The sequence below is a fragment of the Austrofundulus limnaeus genome, unplaced genomic scaffold (assembly GCF_001266775.1).
Source record: "Austrofundulus limnaeus strain Quisiro unplaced genomic scaffold, Austrofundulus_limnaeus-1.0 Scaffold159, whole genome shotgun sequence".
Classification (NCBI taxonomy): domain Eukaryota; kingdom Metazoa; phylum Chordata; class Actinopteri; order Cyprinodontiformes; family Rivulidae; genus Austrofundulus; species Austrofundulus limnaeus.
The window spans coordinates 968,261-992,462 of record NW_013952561.1 but is presented as its reverse complement, the minus strand read 5'-3'; the positions used below and the strand labels follow the sequence as shown (position 1 = coordinate 992,462).

Genomic DNA, 24,202 nt, shown 5'->3' with positions numbered 1-24,202 from the left:
TTACAAAACTTTTATCTTTTTCATGTTTTCATTCAGTTCAATTAATAAATCTACTTTAAAGCTTCTGATAAATGTTTTTGTTCACTTTTGGACGTTTGTTTTTTGTTCCCACTTCCAAGTCTAAAGTTACAAAGTTTTAGAGTTTTCTCTTTATGCCCAGTTTTAATTCTACACTGTGAATCTGAAACTAGAGACACAGATTGGGACAGTTTCAGTCTGACGGAACAATTTAAAATAAAAGATAATGGCTCTTAAGGGTCTGAGGATCAAGACTCTAACTTTAAGCTGACTTTGTGAGGTTTCACAAAGACCTCTTATCTAAATTAATTACTACCTGTCGTATCAGTGTTTTCCATCTGACTGTGGGAGTGTGTTTTTAATCTTCCTTTCATTGCTGTAATCCAAAGCAGATTTCTGGAGTCGCTCCTCCTGGTGTGTAGGAGGGAAGGCCTTGGGCCATGCGTCGCTCCTCAGCTTGTTGACAGGAAAAAGACGGGGATTTGGCTTCRAGTCCAAAACAGGTAGGCGATGCAGGGCCGATGCAAGGTCGAGCAGATTAACAGGATTATGAGCAGCAGTATTTGAAGAAGTGAAGGAGTGACAGATGTTCAGAGAGGGACAGAAGAGGCAGCACTTTCAGCTGAGTTCAAAGCAACACCGGAGCTCCACAGGTAAGATTCTGACTGAAACTGATCAGCTGCTTTAAGAGATTTTACACTCTTTTTTTAGTAAAAACAAGCAACAAAACAAATTTGCTAGAAAAAAATTCTAAATAAATTAAAAACAAGACATTTTTCAAATGATAAATTGACAAAGATTTCTTCAAGCCAAAAATCACCAAAGAACCAGAAATTATTCAGTTTGTCAGGATTCAGGATTAATGTGAACACTAAGGAGTTATATTTTTAAATAACAACTTGATCATCATTATTTCTGCATATTTATTTGACCGTCTTATTTTGAAAAAGAAAAGCCCAATGAATGTTTTGTCACTTTGTTTTTCACATATTAACATTTGTTCAGTTTATTTCTGTTTCACACTTATTAAAGTCTTGATATATTGAAACATTTCTTTGTTTCAGCAACAATTTAATAAAAAGTCACACTTAAAAATGGGACTTTAAGTGAAGATGCTTCATTTTATTTTGAAATATTCGTTCATGACAATAACCCAGAATAAGACAAAAATAATGTGCAGGTTTTTTATATACTTTGAGCTTTTAAACAGGTATTTTATTAAGTGAAAACTATAAACGAAAGATTATTTATTCCAGTTAGATGTAAAAATATCATGCGTTTGAATTTTAACAAATGAAGAGCCACCAGGTTTGAGTAATGTTAACTTCTTTATGCCCTCACTGTCAGTTTTCAACTTTTGGACTCTGAGATGAGCTCTTTATGCAAAATGATTCAAACTATTAGGTTAATAAATTAACTTAAATTATCAAATATATTAACAATAGTTTCTTTCCTGAAAAAAACATTAGCTTCCTCACAAAATAATAAATTCTTGCATTAAGAGTTTTCCAAAGTGAAATCATTTGGCTGCACTATCAGAAGGCTTCACAACCGTTTTGAGGCAAAGCGCCAAACTTTCCATTCAGATCAGCAGGTCGGACCTCCAGCTCCAGTTCTATTGTCCCTTCATTTATACGAGCTGTGACCACCTCTTGCGGCAGGTGTCTACGCTGCGCCAGGTGGAGGATGCGGCTGGTTGTCATGGCAGCGCTGCTGGTGCTGGCGGAGGCGGAGCAGGGCTGCAGCTTAGTCTGTCATCTGAAGAACGTCAGCATCCCCGTGGAGGGCTGCGGCCCCGTCAAGTTCATCCACACCACCATATGTGAAGGACTGTGCTACCAAGAGGTGACGGAGGGTTCACAGCGGGCCTGCTTGTTGTTTTGTTGTTTTTAACATAAACTGGAATCTGATCAATAACTCCAAATGCAGGTTGTGACAGGGAAGATTTTTCATTTGAGTTTGGCCCAATCAAGTTTGAGAGATTTTCTCAAACTGTGATATTTATTTTTAATTTAGTCAAGTATTCCATATWGTGCACTGCAAAAAGAGGAAGGTGGGTAATGTTGTTTTTTGCCAATGCATGGGTGTCTGTTAGCAAAATATCTCATGAACCATGGGACAACTTTGAATGAAACTTGCAGAAAATAATCACTGGATGCACATCTACAAGTGATTAACCTTTAGAGGCAGCCAGATGGAAGATGGCTGCCTAAACCAACTAAATAACTACATAACAAAACCACCAAAACAGCAACAAATTTGCCATTGTTACAAATAGTAATCTAAAAATAATAATCTAAGTGTGAACCGATTGGGCAAGGGCTGTGTTTAAAATGTTGCCATCAACTGTCTGTTAGCAAAATATTTCATGAACCACTGAGCAAATTTCATTGAAGCTTTCTGAAAATAATCACTGGATGCACCTCTGCAACTGATGGCTGCCACAGCCAATTGAATATATAAAACACAAAATGTGACATAATTGAGTCACTTTTACATACAGTGCACTAATTGGTGTGTTCGTAGTTAATAATCTTTTACATATCACACACACACGCCACAAGTTTTCATATTGTAAAAGATCTGTGCTTAAAATGTTAATAACACCCGCTGACGTCAACTCTGTCTGTTAGCAAAATATCCCATGAAGCACTGAATGGCTTTAGAAGAAACTTTCAGAAAATAATCATTACATGTACATCTACAAGACATTCACTTTTGGAGTCGATCCAATTCAAGATGGCCACCACAGCTGATCAACAATAGCTAATTTAAAAATAACTAAAACTTTTTTAATTTCTCATAAAGTCATTCTCAACATGAGTTGATCTTAGTCTGAAAGTCTGGCATGAAAGGTGGTGGAAAATATACATTAATTTTTTTTACATTTGTTTTCGAATATCTTAAATATAAAACATCATTAGAATATTATGCTTAAAAAAAAGAATATTCTTTCATTTGTTTGAGAGACTAAATTATTAATTTTACTCTGCTTGTGTTGGTGGCAGGATCCCATATACGACAGCCATGTCAACCTGCCTGAACAGCACGTCTGCAACGGGGACTGGTCCTACGYGGTGACCCATATTGACGGGTGTCCGATGGGCATCACCTACCCGGTGGCCCGGAGCTGTCACTGTAGCACCTGCAACCCAGAAACCACAGAGTGCTCACGCTTGCATGCAGACGTTTGTTCATCCAGCCTCTACTGATTAGCTTTGGGTCACTTGGCACTAAAATAAAATTAAATAAAAAAGGTCTCGCTTGTAACTCGAGTGTTAATTTTCTTTGTTTAAAAAAATTTCCACTTTGTTTTAAAAGGACATTTTTTATTGGTTAAGCAGAATCATCAGTTTGTCACCAGAGCAGATGTACTGTATTTTCACCTTTATAAAAAAAATCATCTTAAGAAAAATATACTTTAGATTTAGTTAGAATAGCTGACTAAGAGAACCAACAGTTCCCTGTTTCTCCTGACCGAGGCAAGTGACCCCGAAAGTACAGTAATCCTGCAAGTCAGGGAAAGAGGTTTATATCAGGGAAAATAGAAAGCTTTGTCTCTTTTTGACAGGTGGAAATTAAAATATATAGTCTGTGAGTGTCACCAGAGTCCCAGTTCGCCTGTGGTTCGTTTTTCACAAGCTTACATCCATAAAAAGCAAAGTATGCAAAAAAAAAAAAGGATGGTTGTGTTTGTTTCTGTGCATAAACAAGTACATAACAGTGGAACACAAACCAACTTGTTTCTGCTTAAGTAACATATTAATATGACAATTTAAAACCCATTAAATACATCTTAAGTTTAAGCAAAATGTATTTAGAGTTCAATTTAACTGCAAGTTCATTTAGTTTGTGTTTATCACTGACAATGGCAATAAAACTGATTCTGATTCTGATTTAAGTTTGTAAAATACTTGACTTAATTTTTGTTACTAATTTTTTTCTTTAGCAGAATTCTGTTTGTAGAAAAATCTGCCAATAAATATTATGGACCAACAATGAGGTAGAATTTTGTTTTTCTTATGACATTAAATGAAAGCACAAGTTAGCATCAAATAGGCTACCCTAACTGAAACTTAGTTTYAGACAGACACAAATTTGGAAAATGGTAAAAAGTCTGAACTTAAAGCACTTTATCAAGCCCAGCTTGACCCCAAAACACTTTACACTTAGTCATTCACCTGAAACACACACATTCACACACTGATGATGGTAAGCTACGTTGTAGCCACAGCTGCCCTGGGGCTGACTGACAGAGGCAATTTGATTGTGTACTGAAGAAGGAGAAAAAAACACAAATGTCACTGAAACAGCTCAAAACTGACAAGTAAAAACAAACATAAGAATCAACCAATGAAAACCAGATTGCTTCATATTTCAACATAATTGTTTTTAAAAAAGCAAGTAAGTGAAACAGGCTTTGACAGGATGGTACTCTAAGAAAAGATCAAAAGTATTTTGACCATAGTACATGTTAAACTCAAGTGTGCCTTGTTATCAGCATTATGGGTGTCTTCAATTTTGTAATCAGTCAGTTTGCCTATTTAAAGAGTGAGAAGTAACACACTTATGGAGCAGGACAAATCAACTTCWAAATCAAWACAAGTAAATCTGAGGCAAAAGTTTTGGTCAAACAAAAACTGATGGAAAAGTGGCARAAAGAATGGAACGAAGAAAAAAGGAAGATGGTTTTATAAGATCCAAAGGAAAGTGTGAGAAATGAGAGTAACTAGGAGAAACAGACAGAAAAAGAGACTAGTAACTTGATTGACATTGGGACACACCAGACTTAACAGCACACTCTTTATAATAAAAAAACATGAAAATGGAAACTGTCAATATTGTAGATTGATAGAAACAATAGAACATGTGATATTAACATGTAAAAGATATGAGAGACAGAGAAAAGACATGATGGAGGAATTCAGAAGGATTAAAGAAATATTCAATATATTAAATTTATTACAGAAAGATTCAAGAAGCAAAAGTATTAACATTTTAATAAGATTCTTAAAGAAAACAAAGTTAATTAACAGAATATGATTAATTTTTAATTAAATAATTCAGTATGGAAAAGAGTTTATCAAATACAAGTACAAAAAGATTCAGTGAATATAATAAAATATTTTAAGTAATAATCATACAGACAATACAGTCATATAGCGTTTTCACCCACACCAGTAGGTGGTGGTAATGCACACTGTTGTGGAAATCAGTTTTTTAAAAGGCAGAAACACGTGAATAAACAAGAAGATGCACTTCAAAACTGGTTGTCGTTGATTTATTTAAGATTTGCAATGCAAAAATGGGTTCCAGCCTCGTCAGATCTAAACAAGAGATCTGAACACACCACAAGTTGTTTGCCAACCACCAATAAAATATATGAAGAAGAAGAATAAGAAGACTTAAGGAGCACAGAAAGCCAAGGACAGAAATGTTTTAAAAGCTCAGGAAAATAAACATTGACAGACATTTACAGTGTAAACTGGATGTTCCTGTGACTACAGCTGCACAGATTCAGAAGTTTTAGGTCCACAGGACTGCAGCCATCCGTGGACACAAGTGAAAAATTGATGACAAATTGAAAGAGCCCTGAACAACTCCCACAGAGATTAGAGGTGAACTCCAAAGTTAAGGTACATCAGTGTCGGAGCGTACCATTTGTCTCTGTTTCAGCCAAAGTGAACTTAATGGATGACAACAGAGAAGGACATGAAGTCATAGAAAAAGCCAGACTGTAATTTGCCAAAAGGCATGTTGACAGACCACAAAGCTTCTGAAAGAATGTCCTTTGGACAGATGAGACAAAATTGGAGCTTTATGGCAATGTGTTACATCAGCTCTATAGTAACAAACCTAACAAATACACAGAAAGAAAAGAGCACATTACAGTGAACCATGAGGAGGCCCAGTTATATTTTAGAGCTGCTTTGCTGCATCTAACTTAATATCTGTGCAGGGTTTAATAAAATCTCAAGACTATCAAGGCATTCTGGAGTGAAATGTGTTCCCCTTGGTCAGACAGTTTGATCTTATGGGATCGACACACAGGGAGTGACAAATGACAGMGATTAATGGCTGCCATTACAACCAGGAATCTTCATGAAACAAAGATGGCCCCTAATCCTGACTTTTATTCTCTATGGTGAACTTCAAACCATTATGTTTTCATTTTATATACAATCTGACAATCCAGTCTGTTTATGTGAAAAGAAAACAACGCTCTTACCTTAGAATCACAAGACTGTTTTGTGTTTATTGTGTTGCTGCAGAAGCTTGTATTTAAAGGTTATCAATATTTCAGCCAACTGCTGGTGAAAATGTTAGAGCCAAAGGATCTCAGAAAGTGATGCAATCAATGAAGTGATCAATAAGAGCAGAAAAGGGTGCAAAAGAAATGCACGGTGGAACGATGGCAGACAAATTTGTGTACTTTAGGTCAAAAGCAAACTGAAGGTCAAAATGGGGAAATAATAGAGAAACAAATTGTTTGTTGCTGAGATAAGTTTTTAAGTTTCTTGTGTGGAGTCGATGCAGTAACAGGCAAAGTTCACCAAAGTTTCTTGCAGCAAATGAGGTTATCACACAAAGAGACTGAAAGAAGCCAGTAAGCTGCTCCTTTTTTTCAACTTTAGTGTCATAACCTCAACATTTACTTATCTAATGGAAACAGCCGGAGGTGTCAGATCAACAAAAGATTAAACTTAATCTTAAACAAAGTTGAAAAAATACATTTCTGACAATACTTGCAAACAAAAGAAATAAGATGATAATTACTTTTCACATGGGAAGCTGGCTAAAACACATTAAAAAGAGAAAAACCTTGTATTTAAATCAAAACAAAACTACAGTATATGTCTCCTTCATATCATTTTCAAAATGTGATGAAATAACTCAGTTTAGTTGTCCATCTTTGTGGTCAAATATGCTTTAAACTTAAAGTGAAGTTGCCGTGCATCACCATAAATCTCTATCCCACCATCAGTTTCTGCAGTGATGCTGCCAGTAGTTTTGGCAAACCCCAAGATGCAAACAGGCCTCGAGAGTAATAAGTAAACAATTTAAGAACAAAGAAACAAAAGTTGCTGCCAACTCTACTGACAAATCTGTGGAAATAACTCAAGGAGCTCAGATCAGGAAAAAGAAGTTTGGGACGGTGCACCGAGTAGGTTTAATGCAGATGTGGGAGGACCAAACGGATAAAGGGAAACACTGACGAACTAAATGACAAACACCTGTGAAGATGAGGATCGGGTGGGTGTGGCAAGAGCAGAGCTACACTGAGGAATTGAACATATAAGAACGTAAAATCAAACACAAACATGAAGATAAAACCAAAGGGGGTAAAGAATAAACTCAAAATACACAGATAATCATAAATACATCTGTTTGTTCTTGTTCTCATGATCAGGTGGTCATACATCATCAGTTCATCACATTATTGAGCCATAAAATCAGCTGACCCTTTCATGTTGTCTGTTTCAGCTCTGTTACTACCACATTTCACAGAACAAAGGAGCATCAGCGCTGGGTAAATTTCAGCTCTTGTAGGGGTGTCCCAGTATGTTTTCTCAAATCGTGTACGAGTCAGTTTGGGTACTCGCTGATACCAAGTACCAAAACCTTTGGTACTTACTGAGTTGGAACTTAAACATAACACAATGACTTTAAAAACACTTTTCTTTTATTAGAACAAGGTTGATTGTCCTGGACCTGCAGTCCCCCTGACTGAATCAATGAAATGTACAGCATGTTAAGATCCTGTCACACTATAATGTTCTAGACAACATGCCAACTTGTGAAAATTTCATGACTCTTTCACTTATATCRGCTATACAGTATATAATTAAATTTATTTTTTAGCATTACAGTATGTACACGTCCAGTACATTTTTTATTCCATTTTCTGCATATACATCTTTAGTGCTGGACAAACCTTTCATACATTGGCATAAGTTGTGTGACAGGGCCTTTATATACTGTTGCAACATTTGAAATAGTATGTGTCCCAATATCAGCATTTTTACAAGTACTCATACTTGTACAAAAGGCCCACTTGTAACTGATACCAATACCAGTATCAATATTACTCCATTGACTAGGCTACAGGTTGCATTTCAAGTGAAAATTTTGTCAGTTTTATGTTTGAGAAATGTATACAAGTTGAAAGAAAAGCTTATTCTTTATTTTTGTTTATTTTTAAATTGTACATACTGTTTTTCAAATGTAGCACCAATAACAAAGCAGCATACATAAGAAAAAAACCAAAAAGAAAAAAATTGTATAGGTCTTCTGGACGGGTTCTTCTCTAATGAAACGTTTCGTCTCTCCTCYAAGAGACTTCTTCAGTCTGAGTTTCAGGCAAAATTCAGGCTTTTAAGCCCTGCCTCCATGTGACTGATACTCACATCACATGGCTATCGTTGACACCTAATTAACACTTATTGTTAACAGGGGTGGAGTGATACTGGCAATGGCCGCGCTGTAGGAGGGGGACAACTGAAAACGGAGGCCTCCACCTCTGTTTAATGATGGACGGTCTTTCTTCACAAAAATGGCTTCTTYTACTCCTCTCTCAAACCAACGTTCCTCTCTATCAAGAATGAGAACATCCTCATCTCTGAAAGAGTGACCGCTGGCCTGTAACTGAGTGAAAACTGCAGAGTTCTGGCCATTAGATGTAGCTCGTCTGTGTTGGGACATTCTTTTGAACAGTGGTTGCTTTGTTTCCCCGATGTATAACTGGTCGCAGTCCTCCTGGCACTTAACAGCATATACAACATTGCTCTGTTTGTGCCGGGGCACCGGATCTTTGGGGTGAACCAGCCTTTGCCGTAATGTGTTTTGGGGTTTGAAAGCCACTGGGACATCATGTTTAGAAAATAAAYGTCTCAGTTTCTCCGAAACACACGCAACATACGGAATAACAACTGGTTTGGGTCTGGGTTTGGAGTCTTCATTTTCACCTGAAGGTTGCATGGAATCCTGTCTGCTTTCAGGAAAGCCCAGTCAGGATAACAGTCAGGATTACAGTGAGTATCAGTCATACAGAGGCTGGGCTTAAAAGCCTGAATTTTGCCTGAAACTCTCAGACTGAAGAAGTCTCTTGGAGAAGAGACGAAACGTTTCATTAGAGAAGAACCCGTCCAGAAGACCTATACAATTATTTTCTTTTTGATTTTTTTACCTGGGTTACTGAGATGCATCAGGACATACAAGAAGTTGAGTTTGTTTTTCAGGTTTTCAGTGATACACTGTATATTAAACAGCAGTATATTCACAACAAAAAAAGGCTGGAAAAAAGTCCAGACCTGACAACCTGATTGAAATGCTGAAGTGAGACGTATGGAAAGCTGTGAAGAAACAAAAATCTGAAAACATCAATAAATGTAATGTTTTGAAGAAGAGTGGGAGAAAATCCCTCTGATCAAATCACACAAAAAACAGCTACTGAGAGCTGCTCCTGAAGAAACTCCCATCTGCCAGATCATGAGGTGAACTCGGTGAAATCTATTTTGTGTTTTTGTACATTTGAGGTTAGATTTGAATCATTTAGAATCTGGCAAAGACCTGGTCGTTTTTTTTTTTTTGTTTTTCTACGTTCTAAAAGCTTAGAAGTGTGTATTTTCTTCATTACTGGCAGCTTGTCAAGTTCATGGTTATATTGTGTGGCAGACAGTGGAGTTAAATTAGGTGACAGCTGTGTGACTTCATCCTCTTTGTCAACATCCAGCAGAACTTTTGACCCTCTCACCTTCGTGTTCAGGGATTCTGTCTGAGCTTTTAATGACCTCTTTTCTCACTCCTCCTCTTCAGTAGAGTGGACATCTACTGACAAGATTCCTATTCTTCAGGTCGTTCGTGTCCTGTAATAGCTTCCAAGTTTTTACCTGTGGAGGTTTATGTTCTTTTTCTTCTCTCCTAATGACCACTTCAGACAGTATTTAAAYTGATACTTGATTAAGCTTACCGAGGATTCAGTCATTAATGGTAGGTGAAACACTGCAGTATGTATGTATGGAACAGAACAAGTGTTATTAACTTGTACCTTTAAAAATTGTTTATTTTGTTGCATCATAAATTATAAACTTTACATTTACAAATGATTTAAAATCTATTTTATATTAAACTAAGTAAGAAAATTAAAAAAAATTCCCCCATTTGGGCTTCCAGTGGAGTGGCCTTGTCTTAGACACTGATTTACTTCCTTTGTCTTATACCCATCAGAATAAAAAGGACATAGGAAAACACTTAGCCACTTTTAGGTTGAGGGCTTACAGGCATTTTGTAAAAAAAATTTAAAAAATTAAATGTGATGAACTGATAACAAGTTTAATCTAAAATCCACAACGAAAAAAAATCTAAAGTGTAATAAATAAATAAATACAGAAATAAAAACATCTGACACAAATCCAAGCTGTGACTAGAATAAATGAAGGCTAAGGCTAATTAAGGTTTAGTAATCCGTAGCAAAAGTCCAAAGAAAAGACCTCTATATGTGATTTACATCATCTACTGTTCATGACTAGACAAAACGATAAAACTTTCAGACGTCTTCTTTTCATGGAAATAACAAGGAGGACAAACTGAAATACTTCTTAACATTATGCAAACAATAAATAAATAAAAATCACAGACATCCCCAAACAAGGAGAAACTTTGAAGACACAAAGACGTGATTTCCACGTCCTCCCCACGTTTCCTTCAGTCTCTGCACCTCTTCAGGGCCAACTAATCTCTGGTCCAGCTCTCTCATTGGTCCGTTCTGCTGCATCCAGGAATTTATGGCCTCCTTGCTTTCAGGCAAGCTTCAGCTGTGCAGAGGAGGGTTTCTGATCACGGGCCTGTCGGTACTGGCTGACCCACATAAGCACACAATGTTCCCATCCAAGAAGAGTTAAAGTAAGTTAGTCCAAAGTCCATCTGTCCCACAGGTTGGGTTGGGTCTGCACAGCTCCATGGGCAGCTTCAGCACACTGGATGTTGAAGGGTTGACTTTGTTTATCTCTATATGATCTTTGAGCCACCCGAGCATGTCTCTTTATGTCCCCACTGGGTCTTTACACAGATGGTGAAGGATCAGAGCATTTTAATGTCTTCATACATTTCCAGGTGGGTCATTTGTCAGTTTGGTGGTGGCTGGTGAGATGTCCCCAACGGAGAGTAAAGGCAGTGATGCTGTGTGGTTTGGCTTTAACAACTTTGAGCACTTTATGTAAATATGTTTACAGTGATAAAGTAGAAATGTGACAATGGTCATGTTTTTAAGAGGTATTTAGAAATCCTCCCGTCTGGCAGACGCTACAGATCTCTGTCCACTAAGACTGTCAGACACAAGAACAGTTTCTTCCCCCAGGCCATCACCGACATCAACAGCTGATCATCAGACATCCATCAGCTTGATCATATACTCTATACTATAGAGAACTCTCTATCACTATTATTATACATTTCTGCATTACTGAAACTTATGCAAAATAATCTACCTCTACTCTGCTGCTGTTGTATTATTACTTAATATTAACTTTGAATTCTGTTGTCATATGGTTTTTGGTTAAGTGAAGTACAATGTGAATCTTTCTGTATATATTCTGTGTTACATTCAACATTTTGTGTGGAAGAGTAAATGTTTTTGTTGTTTACACTGTCAAAATCAAAACTTTATCAGATGCATGTTCTCCCAGTGAATATTTACGATATTGTTTCCATTTTTTCTAGACTAAAAACAGGCATGTCGGGTTAATCTGTAACTCTAAACTGTTTCTAGGTGCGAGTGGGTGTGAATGGTTGCTTGTCCTGTTTGTCTCTTTGTGTCCCTGTAATGGACTTGCAACCTGTCCAGGGTCTCGCCTACCTCTCTCACAATAACTGCTGGATAAGGGCATCATCAACCCCCAGCGACCCGAGAAGGAAAAGTGGGTAAAAATAATGAATGGCTGCTACATTTACTTGCTGCTTGAAGAGGAAACAGAAGTGAAAAGGAGCTCTTTAACTTTATACAGCAGACAGGATCACAGCTTTAAGTGGATAATACAGGGTTCTGCAACAGGCGGCTCTGCAGCAGCTCTATGAAGCTTTAGACCAAAACACAAGATTCTTTTTTTTTTTTTTTTGCTTTTATTATGGCCACAACAGAAAAGGCTAGCTTTAGCAGTTTTCCTACACAGCAAAAACAGGAGTGTTAAAATTGCAGTGTTCTACTTTTGGGTGTTGATTTAACACCCCCTAGTGTTATTTCAACACTTTCTGAGTACACTGACACCCAGTGTTGGTGTTAATTCACAGTGTTGATTTCCTCAGTGTTGTCTCAACACTGGACAGTGTTAAATAAGCTCCGCCCACAGTTAAGTCTTATATAAATAACCCTTAACATTGTTGTTATGACACCATGCAGTGTTCAAAGCAGTTTATTGGAAAGCCCCACCCTCTTCCACCTCATGTCAGACAGACCAGTATTTACCCAGCATTCCTTGCTGAGAAATCTTGCAGAAATTATGTTTTTGCATGTTTGTGACCATTAAAAAAGTTCATGAGAGTAAAAATTTGTTGTTCTGGTTAGCTTTCTTGTTCAGTTTTATCAAGTTTTTCAACTTTAAGTTTATGTTATTGTCCAAAAATTGACACCGAGTGAGAGGTATTTCTTGGTGTGTGAAGGGTGATTTCATTATATATTTCTATTAATTACTGAGCAGTGTTAATGCAACTCTACAAAGAGTTTGATATTAACTCTGAGTGCTAAATTTACACTCTCAAGTTGATGGTGTATGGACACCTTGTGGTGTTTGAAAAGTTTTCAAACACCACAATTTCCTTTGTTATCAATAATAATAATACACTGGTAATACTTTTAACACTGTTTTAACACTGTTGAAATGTTAATATGACACCCATATTATTGAATATTTAACACTGGCTGGTGTTACTTTTAACACAATATTTTAACACTAACACTATTTTTAAGTTGATGTGACATCAAGTATTGTTAAATATTAAACACTGAATGGTGTTAAATTAACAAAAAAATTGTTGTTAAAATTTAACACTTTCACAAATGTTATTTTAACATCAGCGAGTGCGGACACATGTAGACACTTTGTTGGTGTTGAAATTAACACTGTGGGTGTTAAACTAACACTGGCATGCGTGATGGCTCAGATAGTGGAGCTGATGCCTCTCAGCAAGAAGGTTGCCAGTTCAAATCCCGGCCCGGGAACCTTTCTGCGTATAGTTTGCATGTTCTCTCTGTGCATGCGTGGGTTCTCTCCGGGTACTCCGGCTTCCTCCCACAGACCAAAAACATGACTGTTAGGTTAACTGATAACTAAATTGTCCCTAAGTGTGTGGCCCTGGGATGGACTTGCGACCTGTCCAGGGTGTACCCCGCCCCTTGCACTGTGACTGCTGGATATGGGCACCAGTGACCCATGCGACCCTGAAAGGAATAAGCGTGTACAGAAAATGGATGTGTGATCAATACTMATGTAAGGAATGAAACATGTTGATTATGTTAGCTTGTTGGCCATTTCAAAAATCCTAATTCCAGCCTCACTGTATATTTCTCTAATATTTTCTTTCTTTTTTCTTTCTTTTTTTTTTGCACAACCTTTAAGACAAGCTGAGGAAAGAAATATGGTTTTATGTACACAACAATAAGAGAAAAAAATGTCCCTGCTTAGCATTTTAGTTTTTATTTGATATAAACCATACATTTTTTTGTCTTGCACACATCACTATGGTATTTTCTTTTGTCGTGAATTGTAAAAATGGTACCACTTTACAATAAGGCTCACCTTATATATGCCTTATAAATGGTTTATAGAAAGGTTATCAATTCAACTGTAAACACTTTATAAATCATTAATAAATGTTTATTATTCATTAAGGACGGGAAAGAGACCAAACTGTCCGATCTCTTGCCAAATAGTGAGCCAAATGTGTCCATGTATATATCACATCTAAAGGTGCTTATTAAACATTTCAGACTAGTTTACTACCTTGTAAGCACAATAATTTATTGAAAACATATTTTACATATAATATTGTACTGTATCACCACATTATACATATCCACAGTAATTAAAGGGACCCTTAYTGTAAAGTGTTGCACAGTGTAATAATAATAATGTCATAACAGAACCTTATAAATAGTGTAGTCTTACATTTTACATTAAGGCTCCCTTTGACAGTTGTTAATATGTATATTTAATATAGTTCAATATTATTATTTAAACATGTGTTTCCAATACATAATTCTGCTTATAAACCTAGTAATATGTTCACAAACAGATTTGGCAAGAAAACGGACAGTTTTGTCTCTTTCCTGTCCTTAACTAATCCATAATAAACATTTATTAATGATATATAAAGTGTTTACAGATGAATCAACAACCTATCTATAAACTATTCATAAGCTGTCTATAAGGGGAGCCTTATTGTAAAGTGGTACCTTAAAAATAACAATAAATATTAAAAGTCATTATATATTTTCAGTTTTACAATGTCACCTCCACTACCTGGAAAAGACCTCCCCTTCAGCAAACTCAAAGTGGCCCACGGGCCACCAGTTGATAATCCCAGTTAAGACATTTTATGACTCGGGACAAATATTATTAGTGAGAGAAGCAGCAGAAATGGTTGCAGCCCGCTCAGATAATTGATATGTGCTTGGTAGGGGGAGTAATTAAAACAGTTGTAGGAAAACAAGACTCACCAATAAGACACTCTCTCTGTGATGTCCTCATTAGGTGTAACAGGATAGTTGTGTAACGTGCATATCTGCTCACAGTTCAGTGTTATGACACGCATGGTGGCGTAGTTATGTCCTGCTGATAAGCTTTGCTTAAATGAGCACGCTCTGATAATCTGAGGTAGACAGATGCTATCATCTGCCTCATCCCTGGGATGTTCTGCATGACCTTATTTTTTGTAAGAAATTGTTTAAAATCAACAAACTGGGTTTTCTTGTCTCTCTTATTTTTTTGCTATAAAAAACAATGAAATAAAGCAAAACCAAATCTCTTATTCTGAGTTATTTGCAATCCAGAAATAAAGACATTGCAGAGGAAACTATTTAAAATCTAAAATCAGCTCATTTTGCCAATGTCCTGCTATAAATCCATCTAAAGCAGGACACTGATAAACGTGTGAGCACCACAGGCCAGCTTGAAGGAAGGAAGCAGAGGTTGGAAAATTGAGTTTATAGAATATTTATCCACTTGTTTGTTTTGAAGGTTTTTAGATATTAGGATCAAAATTGTACCACTGTGATATATTTCTGAACACCATTTCCAGCCTATRACTCTAATGCACATTAACCCATCCTCATCTCAGGAACTCATGACTCAACTTCCCCAAAATCAACAACGAACTCATCATAAAATAATAATCCCAAACTCTGCTTATCCTCGTGTTGCTTAGAATAAAACCAAGAAATGTAAGGTTTTTGTTCCTTTCAACAGTCATAAGATGAGAGAGGTSTCACGTTCAGTATGGAGGAACATTTTAGCTTCTGTGATGAATGACTTGTTTGCATCAACTCGCCCTGAGCCTTTTATAAATATTAATAAGCTTAATTTATTTGTTGCCTCTTTCCCGAGCAAGCCATAAAACGCACAAGGCACCGGCAGTAAAAAGCAAAAGGGAATAGATTATTTAGCTCTGTGATGTAGAGGAAAGCTGACTGCACACATTGCTTCCCCCCCACTGCTGTGCTGCACAGTTCAGGTTTGGTAGGGATGTTCAGCCGTGGTCATCAACATTCCTGGGGAAAAAAAAAATAGCAATGAAACAAAAGTTCTCTGCCCTCCGCCTCACCTACAGCTGAGCCAGAGTGATGGGGAGAGAAATGAGCAATTACTGTTTTACAGGTTGTCCAGCTCTGAACTGCTGCATCATGCCGGTCCGGTCTGTTGTTTTTGTGCCCACTCGTTAAAAAAAAAAAGACCAAATGGAAGCTAAATAATTGTATTTTACAACACTATTAACTTGTTTCATWACTGAGAAATTACTTTATGAAAGACAAATCATTTACCCTCCAATTATAGAAGGCACTGATACAATACCATACTGATGTTTTTATTGTAAGGGAAATAAAAGACCCAACATATTGCCCACTATTTTTGCCAGTGTGAAATGAAAATTATTATATGATGACAAGGTATAGACTTAAAGCCATTTTGGTCATTTTTGTGTTACTAAGTAAATAAATTGTAGATGCACATTTAATGAACATTTTCTGAGAATTTTCATCCATTGTCTGGTTCATATGACATTTTGCTAATGATTTATCCAAACACCAGCAAAAACAATCACAGTTTGGCCTTCAGTGGTTGTCCATAATAATGAATTGTGAAAAATTGGCATAAGGTCAATTTGGAAGACTGCCTCTGACTGAACACTGAAAAAGTCACTGTATTTCCACTCATTTTAAAAGACGCCACAATAAAAACAGACACTTTTATTAACACCTGTTGGCATCATTAAAACAAAAACTTTAAATAATAGTTTAAAAGGTGAAATCTGTCTTTTCAAAGCATCACAAACTGATATGAATTAACAGCTCATTCACATTTGAACTGAAGGGGAGAGGAGTTGCATCAAAGCTTTGTGACGTCCTGATTGGAGAAAGAAAACAGAAGAGTCCTTGWTCATTAGGTGGCGAATTTATTCCGGATGATCTCTCCACCCTCCACCTCCACCTGTTCGTAAAGCCACTTCCTGTCGCAGCGGCACTCCACTCCACACTTGCGCGAGCCGCACTCCGGGCAGGGGTAGAAGCAGCCCATGCAGTTYACATCCAGGCAGTCGCACATATCTTCGCCGTTGGACAGCAGCCGGCCTTTGTTGTCGTACACTTTGCTTTTGGCGGCGACGCTCTGCCTGCATGATGAAGATTTAAAGCTGACATGATGTGATCTGTTCCCTCGGATGCAACAATTTGATTTAATTTTCTTGAAGCCTCTTCCCCACAGTGGCTTTCCATAATTACCTTTTCACTTGTGCTTTTTTATTTATTTAATCACACATTATGACAGTGTGAATTTATCACAGMCAAATATAAAACCATCTATGCGTATGTCTCCATTAACGCTGTCAGAGTCTAACGCACCCGGGCATTGTCAGTCGACATGAAGTCAGGAGAGTAAAAACCTGGGGGCCAGTTTTTTCTTTCATTTTCTAATGAAACATTCATCAAATTCTAATCACAGTAATCTAACTAGAGAAATGCAGTGTGAATGTTAAGTGCTGACTTTGCAGAGGAAACTGAAAATGAGTTGTTACAGCAAATAGAAGCAAAATGCTAGCTAAAAGCTAAAAGGATCAAGACTCTAGCTAAAGGCTAAAAATATCAAAATCATAGCTAAAGGTATAAAGAATCCAAGACCTAGCAAAAGGCTAAACGTATTAACGCTAAGTAAAGGCTAAAAGGATCAAAATGCTAAGTAAAAGCTAAAAGGATCAAAATGCTACGTAAAGGCTAAAAGGATCAAAATGCTACGTAAAGGCTCAAAGGAGCAAAATGTTAGCTAAAGTTTAAAAGGAACAAAATGCTAGTTTAAGGCTAAAATGACCAAAATGAGAGGTGAAGTTAAAAGAATCAAAATGTTAGCTAAAAGCTAAAATGCTCAACATGCTAGGTAAAGGCTAAACTTATCAAAATCCTAGCTAAAGGTTAAAAGAATCAAAATGGTAGTTTAAATGTTAAAATGATCAAAATGCTATTTTGAGACCAAAGAGATCAAAACTCTAGCTAAAGGTTAAAAGGATTAAAATGCTACCTAAAGGTTAAAAGGATTAAAATGCTACCTAAAGGTTAAAAGGAACAAAAGGCTAGCTAAAGACTAAAAATATCAAAACTCTAGCTAAAGGCTAAAAGAATCAAAATGACAAGTAAAGGCTAAAAGAATCAAAATGCTAGCTGAAGTTTAAAAAAGACCAACAAATCATAGCACCTCCTTATTAAGCTGAACTTTTTAATATCTGAAGAGCTAAAAACAGCACAGTATGCAGAAGTACTTTACAGAAATGATTTGAATCAGCATTCACACTATTAAAGAACAGAGCCACAAGGAACATTTGAGTTCCTGAAAACTATTACCAAATACAATAATCTAGTGATTAAATCTTTTCTGGAAATATGTCAGCTCCTCCTTCACCCTCCTGGTCAGTTTTTGGGGAGAATACACCACGTTCAACAACGCACAGAAATCTGGTTTGTTGCCAGCAGCTGCTTACAGCCACAATCAGTTAAATCAGAAATAAAGTTAATTATACTCAAGAGGATCATTTCCACAAAAATCTCATTTCTAAGTACGTGGAAAAGAACTGGATGTTTTGTTCGATTGCCTTGCGTAAAGATAAGAGCACTTTGTTCCCCTTTAATAGAATAAAACCTTCAAGGTAACCCTCCAAACTCAGTGAAGATACAGAAAAGAAAGAAACGCTATCAGAAGGCCTCACCTGTCAGACAGCTGCTTTCCTCCACGACTACCTCGTCCACCCTGCAACAACGGGACATTAACACTTTTATTACGTTATGTTAGTGCACAATATTGTTCTGAGATAAATTTACACATGCTTTAATTCAGTTTATAATAAAAGAATTATTTAGCTCTAGTTTTAAAGAAACCTTTTGTGCAAATCAATTAATGCAATCTCATGTGTATCAAAAATACTGCCTCAAGCCACAACGGAAACAGTTGTGTGACACATTTAAAGTAAAAAAAAAAAAAAGAAGATGTGGTCAGCTGTGAGAGGAGCCTCACCCTCATTCCTCCTCTTTTCTCCCTCCGCATGGCAGCCTCTCTCACTTTGTCCCTGTCTGCTTGTGTTCCCATCTGATTCGCCACATTCGTCTCCTTAGGTACCACTGCTCTTTTACGCAGCTCGATCTGAAAAGCAAATAAACAAAACAAAACAAAAAGACAAAAAAAAAAAAGACCAAACAAACAACAACAACAAAGAAACACAAAACAAAACAAACGAAAACAAAAAACAAAACAAAATGGTTTCATTCGAGCTGAAAATGTTCAAAGCGAAAGCTCGACTGCGTCGGGAGCTCTCACCTTTGTCGAGTCCTGCCCCGGGGCGAATATCGTGGGCACCGCGTCCTCTCGCAGAAACTGCTTGCCGTTGTAGTCCCTGAAGCAGTCGGTCCTGAAGTGCTCGGAGCAGAGGCAAGTGTTGGCAGTTGGGATGAAGTTTTTCATGCCCAGGCTCTGCACCCATTTGCTGGCGAGCTGAGGCTTACTGAGAGGGAACCTGGTGAGCGAGGGGGAGAGGAGGAGAGGACGTGTTGGAGAGTTTTACACCTGTTAGAACAACAAGTCTGAATGTTCCCGGCCCTAACACTTCCACACAACCATGTCCAAACTTGTAAAATACTGGGGCCTTTCACATTTACTGGAAATATTCTAGTGGACATATGCAGTTGCCTGAAGCGCTCAAATCTGCTGCATCTTTAATTTATAAAAACACCATGGAATCAAACAGAAACCTACAGCTAATGTGGAAAGAGTTGAGTGCAGATAAATTCAGGTTTATTTGTGGTATTTGTTTTGTGCCACACCTGACAGTGTAACCTCTATTATTCACATCCAACGAGGGGAAAGCAAAGGTGGGAAAACTGACTGTGTTTGTGTGCATGTGCGTTTGTCTGTCTGTTAGCAAAATATTTCATGAACCAGTGGATACATTTTGACGAAACTCTCAAGAATTTATCTTTGGATTTACGGCTACAATTGATTTACTTTTGGAGTCAGCCTGATTCAAGTTGACTGCCACAGCTAAGTGAGTTTACACAGTAAAGAAATGGCTATAACGCAGCCAAATCTAAAAAAAAATAAGATATCATTTAGAGTGGTAGTAGCTGAGAGTCTTCCACAACACATACTATAAGCACTAACACATCATGCCAGATTTGTGTTGAAAACTTTAATTATTGTAAGTATTAACTGTGTATGTCTGTTAGCAAAATACCTCTTGTACCACTGCACTGATTTAAATGGAATCTGCAGAAAATAATCATTGGACGAACGTTTATAACCAATTAACTTTTGTATCTGACCTGATAAAAGATCGCTGCCATAGATAATCAACTTTAGCAAAGACAAAAATGGCTATAATTCAGTAAATTTTACAGACATTGTTCTATAATTTGTTAGGAAAGCAGATGTAAATTATTCACAACAGATATGGTAGATATTATTTACTAGACGTAAACAAAAGGGCTATAGATGGTTATAGTTATTATGTGCCAGAGTTTAAAACTAAAATCATTTTATAATGTGAATTGATGTTGTTACAGCTTTTTTGTTAATAAGTACTAAATATAACAACAACAACAACAACAACAACAACAACAACAACAACAACAACAACAACAACAACAACAACAACAACAATAATAATAANCAACAACAACAACAACAACAACAACAATAATAATAATAATAATAATAATAATTATTATTATTCTGGTATTGTTTCTTAAAATAATTTTGCTTTAGGCTCTTACATAAGCTTTGGAAAAAAAATAAAAGCCATGATTTAATTAAGAAGGATTTTGAAGACTGTGTACATAATGAAGTATATTTACAAAAGTTGATGTGTACTACTTACCCACACAAATATCACACAGGTATTTTTAGATCTGTGCTCTGGTTTAAGAAAAATATGTGTTTACCTGCTTAATATATTCTTTAAATATATATTACAAGGAGCTGCTGCAATGTGTACAGGATGCAATTTATAGCATTCTTAGGTCAGTGGGAAAGTAGTTTTAAGTAAACATTTACAGTAAGAAAGCATGTTTATGATTACAATATACAGTATATCAACTATACAATATGATCCAATGTGATTTTATCATTTGGGCAAATCAAATGGTTCACTTTAGATTTAACACTACACAAATTASTTAAGTATTTTTAACACTCACCTCTGTTGACTTTATGAGCTTAGGCTCTATAAGACTGCACCAAAWGGATTTTTTTTTCTTGCAATATATCAACATTAGTGTACATTCGTGAAGAACTGTGATCGACAATAAAGGTGATCAATCCAGTGTTTTTCAACCCTGGTCCTCAAGTATGGGATACGTTTATAGACTTATTAGACTCTTACACATACAGTGATTATGACAGTTATCTTATCCCATACTCAAGGCCCCCTGCATGTTCTCCCTGCTTTGACACACCTGATTCAGGTGTTTACAGTTCATCAAAAGCCTGCTAATCAGCTACCAATTGAAATCAGCTGTGTTGAACCAGGGAAGCATTTAAAACATGCRGGGCAGTGTGCCTTGAGGACCAGGCAGGGTTGAAAAACACTGCTTTATTCTACAAAACCGTCATCGTGTTTGTTTTTGATGCATTACCAAAAACTGCGAGCTCAAACCATCCAAACCTGGCATTTTAGATTAAGAAAACCGTTACTTTATCATTAGGTTTTATGTTCGTTTTTTAAATAATCCCAGTATATTTCTTTGTGCTTAGCAACAATGTCTAGTGACTTTGAGTATTGTGTAAAAACGATAGTATAAAATAATCCACCTGAACCCATTCTTTCAAAGCCCAAAGCGTTGTTTTTGACGTTTAACGACCACATAAAAACATCTACAAAACATAAACATGTGTCGATTTCTCTCAAACACCTCATTAAGTCACATTTTACAAAAAGAGACAAGCACAAAGATGGTTCGTGCTGCTAAAAAAAAAAAAAAAACTTCGCAGGTTTCGCTCCTACCTGTAAAATCTGATTTCCGAGCCCTTCACAAACTTATTATTACACCCAGGTGCCGCACAAATGACAGGCATGGTGACTGTTTTATAGGTAAAACTATACAATAACACAGATTTTGGTTAAAAGCCCTGACAGAGCACTGTGCATCGTTGATTTCTTCTTCGTCTGCCTGAACTTCCGGTTTAGATTTTGAACATTCCGCCCTCTAGCGGTGTTTTGAGTACTTACACAACAAGTGGATTTGGAATATACAGAATTAGCTTATTGACCTGACCAAGTATGACAGACACACAAGGGATTTGTGTATACAATGCTGTAGACAATATACAGGTCAGCTAAAACATTGTAGTACAATCAGGGTTAGGATGAGGTTGTGTCCTGGGTGTGTGGATTCTGTGAGGATTTTCTCTGCCTGTTTCTTTATTCTTGAACAGAATGTATTTATGTGTTGATAGTTGTTATCATCGTGTTAATATAGCTAAATTATGTTTCTCTGATTTATTTAGAAACTAGACACAATTCACTCCATTGATTATCATAAATAATCAATAATCCATGGATTTTTCACAATAAACAACCATAATAGTCCTCTCCATATTAACACTCGAATATTTTGTATACAAGACGGGTTTTTTTTTTTACATTTTGTTTGAAACTGCCACACTGATATGTAGAAGTGGACGATTATTTCATTTTTATTTATTTAATTTATTTCACTAAAAACACAACAATAAAACAAAAAGAGAAAAGTTCTGAATAAAAAGGGTGCACAGTGAAGAAAAAAACATATTATCACAAATATCCAATTACAGTTTCACTTTTTAATTTAGATTTTAAGACTTTGACTTCAATTTTTACTAAATGTGACAAAATAAAGCTGTAATTCTTTAGTATGTTTGTGTATTCAAGACACTCAAAAATGTTAAATTTAAAGCCTCCCTGAGAAAACAGAGCCAAAAATTTGCATTGTTCTTTTTTCTTGATTGAAGATGGTGAACGCTTTAAACCATGTTGACAACACACGTCTCAAATTCACACTGCTGTTTTCTTTTTTTAATAGCAAATATAGTAAAATATGGACACATACGAGCTTTTATTACATCTTGTTTGATTTCTGAAGATCCTCTCAGGACCCCTAACTTGTTTTGTAAATCTCTCCTCCTATTTTTGAAACTACCATTTTGGGTAGGCTGCTGTTGAAGCTGCCTGTAAGACAATTTCCGGGAAGAAACTCTAACCATCGTTTCTGCCTGTAAGACTAAACCCAGGGCATCAGAATCTCTGTGTTGCCTCGGTCACATGACGTAACTAAGCTAGCTAAAGACAGCCAGCATCAGGAGTCACATACGGACGGAGAAACAAAACCTAACAACAAACTGACAAGAAGTTATAGCTGTATGAAGTCTATTACAAGTAAAAAATTAGCTTTTTGTCATTTTTGAACGTGTTTACGGAACCGAGAAGTTGAAATTAGCTCAGCTGGGTGAGTTGAACTTGTATCGCATGCGGCGGTGTTATTGGCCTTGTCTTGAGTGCGGATTGACCACCATGAAGCTAATCTCACCTAAACATCCTGTTTGTTGCGTTTAGAGATGTGTCCAAGTTAGTGAGTAAACTTTCGATACGCTTAACACCTGATAACTTTATCTACTAGCTAATGAGTCGATCTTAAACTGCTGCTAGACTCCAGGTGTTTTGTTTAGTAGTAAAAGTTAATATATCAATAAGGTTGGATAACTGTCGGCTAATGTTAGCATTGGTCTGAAAACCACAACATTTTCTCACAGGCGATTACCTCCCTTTCCTGAATGTACTCGGATCTTTTGCTCGCCTGTGCTGTGTTGCCATAAATGTGATTAACTGCATTGCTTATTGAACTATTATTAATGCTTGACAACATTAATAATAGTTCATTTTAAAACTGAACATTCTAGTTTTTACTGTCTGACTCTGATCCAGGTTAGTGCTACATGTTTATGTCCCACCTATTTTTTTAAAAGTATTTCAAAGCCCTTTAAACCCTCGCATTCTGACGATTGTTACTACATATTTAAACTAAGCAAGCTAAGAACTTTAAAGGGTTGATAATTAGCTTAAAATAGCCATTTCAACCGTGCACACAATTTCATGCTGGTAAGTTAAGAGAGGGGGAATGAATTAAAAAAGACATTTGGCTAGTTTACAATCATTACTGCCAAAATCTAAATCAATTGATGTCAGAAGCCTCAAGTCTTGTCTGATTGTCCAAAAGTCATGGTCACCTAAGCATCTCCAGTGTTTCCCAAAGTTGGGGTTGGGACCCAAAGTGGGGTCCCGAAACATCAAGGTGGGGTCCTGAAAAGTTTTCAGAATTAATTACATTTTTGTCTTAGTTGTTACAAAGGAGTGAGGTTAGTGTATTTAAAATGGATAAATGTAGTATAAAAAGTATTGTTACTATGCC

General features: G+C 36.6%; 3 protein-coding genes across 4 annotated transcripts in view; 2 read left to right on the top strand and 1 right to left on the bottom strand.

The window, feature by feature from the left end:
- The first annotated feature begins 468 nt into the window (after positions 1-468).
- Positions 469-3,265, top strand: fshb (follicle stimulating hormone subunit beta). The gene is made up of 3 exons (XM_014016985.1): positions 469-671; positions 1,680-1,863; positions 3,027-3,265. Exons 2-3 carry the CDS (start codon positions 1,705-1,707, stop codon positions 3,228-3,230), a joined length of 363 nt encoding a protein of 120 aa, XP_013872439.1. The 5' UTR covers positions 469-671; positions 1,680-1,704; the 3' UTR covers positions 3,231-3,265.
- A 13,194-nt stretch (positions 3,266-16,459) lies between these two features.
- Positions 16,460-21,935, bottom strand: arl14ep (ADP-ribosylation factor-like 14 effector protein). The gene is made up of 5 exons (XM_014017021.1): positions 21,763-21,935; positions 19,083-19,278; positions 18,783-18,908; positions 18,478-18,518; positions 16,460-16,896 (listed from the first exon to the last, which is right to left on the bottom strand). The coding sequence occupies exons 1-5, from the start codon at positions 21,831-21,833 to the stop codon at positions 16,668-16,670; spliced, it is 663 nt and encodes a 220-aa protein (XP_013872475.1). The 5' UTR covers positions 21,834-21,935; the 3' UTR covers positions 16,460-16,667.
- Positions 21,936-23,062: 1,127 nt separating this feature from the next.
- Positions 23,063-24,202, top strand: part of nr1h3 (nuclear receptor subfamily 1, group H, member 3) — a 20,818-nt gene continuing 19,678 nt past the window's right edge. For both annotated transcript variants that reach the window (XM_014017019.1, XM_014017020.1), the window contains exon 1: positions 23,063-23,242. The gene's annotated coding sequence lies outside the window, so the exon portion shown is untranslated. The remainder of the gene's footprint in view (positions 23,243-24,202) is intronic.